This window comes from Primulina eburnea, chromosome 11 (assembly GCF_022965805.1).
Source record: "Primulina eburnea isolate SZY01 chromosome 11, ASM2296580v1, whole genome shotgun sequence".
Taxonomy (NCBI): Eukaryota; Viridiplantae; Streptophyta; class Magnoliopsida; order Lamiales; family Gesneriaceae; genus Primulina; species Primulina eburnea.
The window spans coordinates 41,397,744-41,406,256 of record NC_133111.1 but is presented as its reverse complement, the minus strand read 5'-3'; the positions used below and the strand labels follow the sequence as shown (position 1 = coordinate 41,406,256).

At 32.9% G+C, this 8,513-nt stretch overlaps 1 protein-coding gene across 1 annotated transcript; it reads right to left on the bottom strand.

The window, feature by feature from the left end:
- Positions 1-1,885: 1,885 nt before the first annotated feature.
- LOC140806156 (F-box protein SKIP2-like) lies at positions 1,886-3,849 on the bottom strand. Its single transcript, XM_073162656.1, has one exon. It carries the CDS (start codon positions 3,711-3,713, stop codon positions 2,091-2,093), a length of 1,623 nt encoding a protein of 540 aa, XP_073018757.1. The 5' UTR covers positions 3,714-3,849; the 3' UTR covers positions 1,886-2,090.
- Positions 3,850-8,513: the final 4,664 nt, after the last annotated feature.

Sequence of the window (8,513 nt, the reverse complement as noted above, 5' to 3'; positions counted from 1 at the left end):
TAGAATAACTATGTTACCAAATAAATAATATTCGATGAGTTTAGTAATTTCTGATGAAAAAAACGAAAATCGACAAAAAAATTTAAGTTAATTGATGAAAATAAAATTTTAAAAAGTTATCGAATTAAAATTCGAAACATGTCAACTTATGGAACAAAATTTCAAATTTTACTCCGAATCCCAACTAAAAAGAAAAAGAAAAAAAAAGATGCCCTTCCCTCCTAACAAGGTTTGAATAAATTAAAATATCCATGCATTTATAGGGTAGATGATATATGCACCACAGCCTCCGCTTGGAGCGGGTCAAAGGTCAACTCAGTTGTCTTTTTTATTTATTATCTTTAGGGTAAAATTAAGTACTTGTTTATTTTATTGTGTAGGTCTCTTGTGGGACGTTATCACGAATCTTTATCTGTGAAACGTTCAACATTACCGATATTCATAATAAAAGTATTTTTTCATGGATGACTCAAATAAGATATATGTCTCACAATCACACAATTTTTTGTCTTATTTTAATAGCATGCAAGTCGGATTAGGGAAAGTTTGTGTAAACTATTATTGAGCTCTACCTAACTCGAAAGCGGTCTCTCAAAAACAATTTAATGACCACAATTGCAATATAACAAATTGGGCCAAAATGAATCTTACGTATTTGAGACATTGAATAATTACAAATACCCAAATAGTCGATGGCTTTATACTTAATTTGGTCGGTAGAATAATTGAAAAACATCTACGACTTTCATAGAGAAATTTATTTCTCAAACAATCAAACATATACATATATATATATATATATATATATATATATATATATATATATATATATATATATATATATATATCCACAATAGGTAAACATAATAAAATTTATATTTATTAATTCATCTGTTCAATTAGAGAAGACTCGAGACATTTTGTTTTTTAACCTTGTTCCACTATTTATTTAAGAAAATGACCAAAATAAATAGTTAATATTTGCAAATTTCCCCACAAGAATATATTAGTCTGACCTGATGTATACGGCCAAAAAACTCGTATTTGACCACTCTTGCTCACATTCAAACTCAGACGATTGACACAATCAACAAACCATATACGGGAGATTAGGAGTCAACGGATGTACAACATACGAGCAATTGTAAGATTCAAACGTAATATGTACATGAAAGTGTTACAAACAAGTCATTAAACTCGCCAAAACTTTTCCGCAGTCTGAACCCCGTGGTGAAGGACTAGGAGCTTGCAAGAGCACAGCATGATACAATTCCCCCCCAGAATGTTTTAACATTTCAAATTTATCGTAGTTTCAACATTACGGCGATACTCAGAAAAACTGATCAAGAATGGTTGCTTTTCATTTCAGAGTATCCCAACCGTTCAAAGAGAAAAATCTGCTTAATATTCTGACTAGTTAATGAACATCATAGGAGAAACTATACATTTATAGTTCTAATATCAATAAGAAAGTGAACACCAGCTAAAAAGTACAAATTCGATAGAATGTAAAATGAGATGGTATAAAAAAGAACCAATTCCAATGAGAAGGCCGAATAAGTTCATATGGTGTAGACTGGGGATGATAATAGGAGTAACATGGAAGAGAACATAAGAAACGAACTGGATTTCATTTCAGTTTAAGATGAAACATAATAGTGATTATAATTTGACTGAAATTGGATATCGTGCATTTGATTATTGTCCCTATTGTATGCTTCTACTATAGATGATCAGTATAGTCGATCATGCATAAAAGAGAACAACAAATTTGACATTTACATTCATTCCATTTAGTGTCCAATCTATATATCAAGTTTGAGGAAGTGGGAATAAACTAAAAAGGAACATAATAAGATTGATTCTGATAACTAAACAACAGAAGAACACGAGAAAGTATATACCATGTTATAAAATCCCAATATTCAACAGGAAGAGGGGTCTAAATTCGACAAATTTGAGTGGCAAATTACACAATGATACCGAAGTATCCAACAGTAGAAGTTCAAGCCAAACTATGTTTACGTACATGAAACAACAGTACACACTGAACAAGAATTTATCTTTATCTCATCCAGTCCATTCATAAGCTATAAATTTGTACTATTACCGATTGATAACCTTTGAAAAGCACTAGCAACGAGAGCCCTTCCGGCTAGAAGGCTAAACCTAGACCTACTGGACGATCTAACTCCGTAGCTTGTTGATGGGGTATCAATATCTGCTGCAGCAACATTTGCACCAACGCTAGTTACTGTTACATTGATTATCGACGGGGACACTACACCGTGTGATCCTCCATCACTAGCACTCACCTCCATGGCCTCAGGTTCGATCTCATCTGCATCCAAATTCACAGCCAGAGATACCCTTCTGGCTCTCAGCCAGTCTGCAACTTCGCTCGTTACTCCCTTACATTTCTTCACTTTGATCTTCACAAGATTGGGACACCCAAAAGCGAAGGCCTCGATCCCTGTATCTGTCACACGACAACCCTTTATGCATAGCTTCTTCAATGCCATACATTTAGCTGCAATACAGGATATCTCGGGATCACCTATCGTTTCACTTCCACAAAGCGCCAATCTTTCCAACTTTTGACAATTTGAAGCCATAGCCATCAAACTCACGGAACTCGGGTTCACCCCAATAAGAACCAGTTCCACAAGATTCACACAATTCTTGGCAATCGAAATCAGACCCTCATCGCCTATCCTGTTCGTCCTCCACCCATCTATATGTAGCTTCCTCAAAAGCTTACAAGTCTCCGCGATTGCCGAAATCCCATCGTTCGAGCAGTCAGGAGCCTTGACAAGGTGCAAGATCTCCAAATCCGGGCACTTCGAAATAGCCATTAGCCCCAGATCACTCACTTGCAGCCTCTCCAAATGTATCTCAGTCAAACAATTCTTCCTCTTAGTAATAGTTTCCAATAACGTATCCCAATCACCCAAACACCTCAATATCTTCAATGTTTTCAAACTTTTTGATCCGATAATCAATGGCCCAAAACACTGACCGTTGTAAAGCTCCTTGAGAGTAATTGACTTCAGCGACAATGCTGCAACCCCTGGTCCAATCATCTCAGCAGTAAATCCATCATTAATTCCCCGCAAACGTTTCACGGAAAGTTCCTCGAGCGAATATGAATTATCCAACAGAGCGTTCATGCCCTTGGCTCCAAACATACACGATCCGCAAGAAAATTTACGCAAATACTTACAATTTTGAGCCAAAGCCAACATTCCCTGATCAGAGATCTCACGGCAGCCGCGGAGTTTGAGGCGGGTGAGTTTGCGGCATCGGAGGGAAATCAACGTCAACGCATCGTCGTTTATGCTCACGGACTTGCGGTCGCAGCGGAGGGCAAGCTTAGTGACCGAATCAAACCGGGTGAACATCACGGGGAGGTGAGTAGAAACCTCGTTTATGGCGTTAAGGGAAAGGCGGCTACGGCTCTGTCCTTCAACGACGAGCCAGCGGCGGCAGACCATGGAGCAACGCTTCCTGTCGCCGGAGCTCAAAGACTGGAAGATTATAGCTAAGCAATCATCGGGAATCTCGAACGTGTGATCGTGTTGTGGATCTACAAAGACGCCCACCGCGGGCCGTGGATTCGAGTCATCGGAGCGGGACTCTAGGGTAAAGTTGGGGTGAAGGATATGATTCGAACTCCCAGGCGAATAGCCTTGCATGGAGGCGGTTTGACCCATTTCAGGTTGCTTCACGACGGCGAGAGGAAAACACGCGCCGCCAGGGTGAAGCGGATTTTGGTGGTGGGATTGAATTCAGATTCGGGAGATGAGGAGAAATATAAACGTGTGGTGTTAAAGAAAATTTGACCTATGAGAAGTGTGCTTTTAAAGGTTTTTAATCAGATAATACAAATATTACCAAATATCATTTTTTTATTATCAATTTTTCAATTATTTATAAACATTAAATTTTTTTAATTAACAAAAAAAATGTGAAACTTTAATTTTTTTTTAAAAAAACTATTATTAATTTATACACATAATTGATTATATATGATTATTACAAAGAATAACTAATAATAATAATGATATTACGAATAAAAATTAATATTGTGAAATAAATTAATAATTATAATATTATAAATAGTAAATAAGATATATTATCAAAATTAATAAATACTAAAACAATATTAACAAATTAAAATTAAATATAATTTATTATTAATATTTTAAAAAAATAAAAAGATTATATTAATAATAATAAATAATAATTCATATTATTTTCGTGACGAGTTTCATAATAGAAATAATATCATCATAAATGTCTCGAACTATTTCGTGAATTAAAAATAAATCTTCGAATCCAAAAAAATCCGAGATCCGTCTCCATTGAGTAGATCTCATGTGAGACCGTCTCACAGATCACAATCTGTGAGACGGGTCAACCCTACCCATATTCACAATAAAAAGTAATACTCTTAGCATAAAAAGTAATATTTTTTATGGATTATCCAAATAAAGATCCGTCTCACATAATACGACCCGTGAGACCGTCTCACACAAGTTTTTGCCGTCTCGAGTGTGTCTCATGTGAGACCGTCTCACGGATCATAATATGTGAATTGGGTCAACCCTGACCATATTTACAATAAAAATTAATACTCTTAGCATAAAAAATAATACTTTTTCATGGATAACCCAAATAAGAACTCCGTCTCACAAATACGACTATGAAACCGTCTCTCACAAGTTTTTGTCTTATTTCTATGACAATATGTGGACATGAGATGTAAAGAAAAGGATATGAAGTTTTATAATATCTTCAACTTTTAAAATAAACTAAGGAACAAAATCATGGTATTTATTCGGTGAAATATGTAGGGAAGTAATAATTGTCTTTGTTTGGAAAGCTATCAAAACATATTACTTAAAGAGTGAGTCTCATGTGAAACCGTCTCACGGGTTATAATCCGTGAGACGGGTCAACCCTACCCATATCCACAATAAAAAGTAATACTCTTAGCATAAAAAGTAATACTTTTTCATGGATGATCCAAATAAGTGATCCGTCTCACAAATACGACCCGTGAGACCGTCTCACACAAGTTTTTGCCTTACTTAAATTGCTTTTCGATTTAAAATATGTAAGTTGAATATTACCACTAACTATATTTTTTATTTAAACGGCGGTATTTGATTCATAATATGCAATGGTAAAATGATATTTTATTTGGAGAGCAATTGAAACGTATTACTCTCTATTGGTAATGATGGAATGATATATTAATTATTAATTACTATTAAATGATTAAATGGTACAATTCATTTGCATTAGATCTTATAATTTTTTCTGTTTTTTCATGCATGATTAAAACCCATAATTTGGATTTTGTCACCATAATTTTTATTATTTTTTAAAAATAAAATATTACAATTAAAAAAATGCGTGGAAACATGTAGGCGTAGGGTGTAATTAAAAATAATGACTCAGCTTTCCGGTAAGGCATTCCATTTCCTTAAGCATGTAAACATGCGATTATCGAAGTGCCCAAAAAGCCAATTTTAATAATTAATAAATGTAAACTTTAATGGGCACCAAGAAATTTTGTCAAGTTACAATCGATTTCACATGTCATTAACTAAACTTGAAGGAAAAAAAAACTCCTATTGTATCACTAAATAAGATGGATTAACTCGCGAAAGAAAGTCGATTATATATTTGAGAATTATCCAAGTTTTTTAAGTAGATCCGCGCATGAAACAATTAAAATCTAAATCTTTCGATTCAAACACTTCTAAAAAAAAATCATTAATTCTGATTTATTGACTTTAATAGTTGAATGACTTCTGACTATGAACACTAATGGTCCCAAATAGACAGCAAAGCGCATATTTCTTTTTAAAAAATCAACGTTAACTTGTATTCGTGTACCACTTGTGCATATGTTGCATCTTTTGTTATTTTGGGTAATTATTTTTTTAAAAAAATTTAGTTATTTTTTATATAAATTTATGAAAATGTTACTATGCAGAATATTTGCGATTATTTAATTAATCCGATTTTGTGACACTGATTGAAATTCTTAAAAATGCATCTACCAACTTAGAAAATTAATTTTTTTGTTTTTAATTAAAAATTCATGTTTTCGTTATAATTTACGATGTACAAAACATAATAATCGAAGATATTCTCAACCTAACTGATGGTCGATGTTTTATATAGAAATTAAATAAACTCCAAAAATATTATTCTCAAAAAAAAAAAAAACGAAATATACAAAAACGCACGTTGACATAGAATTGGACGTGGAAGTGAATGACTAGACTTATGGGCCCATGTGAGGTCGTTTAACGGGCTAAAATTGGCAAAAGTATTGGGCCGATTTTAACGGCTTTAGAAGATGATGTTGGACTTATGATTTAGTCTTTTTATGCATTGAATTTTGCTAGTAAACCTTTTTTTTTTCTCTGATGTAAAAGCAATTTGCAACACAAAAAGGCAAATCATAGCATCAGATTTCAGTTCTCTTTTTATCAAAGTGATTTCCAAATTGAGTCAAAGGAATAAAAAGCAAGTTGACTCGAATGTTCAATACACAGACGACGAGTCGACTTGATCTATAATTCTAATAAAAAATAAATATTTTAACATAAAAAAAATAATTTTTAATAATCTAGATCGAATCAGGAAACCGTCTCACAAAATTGATATGAACTTTTTTTAAATCAATTTCAATTATATAACATAAGATATGTCAAAAAAATTATAAAATAATTCTTGTTCATTGCAACATGTAATTAGTTTTATCTTTAAATATTTAAACAAAGTTATAAAAAGAAATTAGCGATTGCGGTTTTCGGTGCCGACCGTCGGCAAATAAAGAAACCTAAGGAGTGAGTTACACATGATCTGCCTCCCCAAACCATACAAGGGCACGTCGATTTTTTTTTTTCTTTTATGTTCTTTGAATTTTTTAAAATGTAGTATTTTCACATTCTACATTTTTAGAATGTACAATGCTATGCATTTAACCATGTTTCAAACTATTATAGATTGATCATGAAATTGATTCAGAGTCAATGTTACATATTCAATTTTCATGGATTGCAAAGAATGAAATTATAATGATGCAATAATTATCTTTTTTAGAAAGGACAATCGAAGAATGTCTTTTAAATTGTTATACGATTTAAAAGATTCGAGTTGATCGCCACCAGTTATAACTTTTAATAAAACAATAAACACCGGATACACGTAATAGTAAAATAGTTCGAGTGATGAAAGGGGACAATTATTTCCATCCATCACCGTGGAGTCATGAACTTCACCTAACCGGGGGAGTAACAAACGTTGTCCCGATTTTAGTCGCATCTGCAAAGTCGTAATTGTGAGTAAAAAGTAATTGGGCACAGATTTTGACCTTAATTTATAATGGATTCAGTGAATTTGAATGGTCGAAATTGAATTTACAAGCCTTCTCTCTTTCTTTCTTTCTTTCTTTCTTTCTTTCTTTTTTCACAGTGTTTGGGCATTCAAAGCATTGATTGAAAGAAGCGAACATGTCTGAACTGAAAAGGACATGTAATCCTCTAAAGACGAAAGCCTATCAGACGATGCATCATACTACTCGGGCTACAGAATAGCAACTTTTGAGTACTGCTAACTAAAGTCGCATTTGTATTTGTTCCTATCAAATCCAAAACAAAAACTCGTTTGTTTACATACATTATTATTATTATTATTATTACACTAGATCGCTAGCTGTGATTGATGTCTTACCCACAAATGGTCCCGATTTTTAAAATAATATTAAAATAAAATTGGTAGTTCACATAAATTTTAAAATATCTGGGAAAACAAATGAAATTCAACCTGCACCTCGCCGTGGTCCCCTAAGTACTCCATATATATCGTAGAACGAGCCACTAAAAATGGGTGTTGAAGACATAAATAAAAGTAGCTATAGGCTGAAGGATAGTGTTGTTTCTGTGTATATATATATATATATATATATATATTATATTTGTGATATTATATAGTTTTATTAGTTTACTTTTATTACCAATTGTTACTTAAATGTCGAGTGGATGCTCCATTTATACACATGAAATTTTAACAGCTAAGTTGTCATAAAGGTGAATTCAAGACATCATAATTTCAATGTATCAGTTTAAGTAAATTTTACTGGAGAGTAGAATGTTTGTCCACGTTATGAATATTAATCGTCCTGGACAAAATATAATCAGCCAAAGAGAACAAAAACAAATTTATACGAAGTGATCGTGGCAAAATTTCATGTTCTCATAAGAGTTTTTATGTTAATTTTAATACACAACAACACATACATATGAGGTTCTATTATTTATAATATTTAGCACATAAAATGTATATACCCAAACCAATTTCAATAGACCCCCACATGGCATCACAAAGACATTGAACTAAAACCATAAATTCCTATATTGTGATAATTAATTTTATGTTATAGTCCACCCTATTGTTTTTTTTTTTTTGTGAGCACATTAAATTTTGAATAG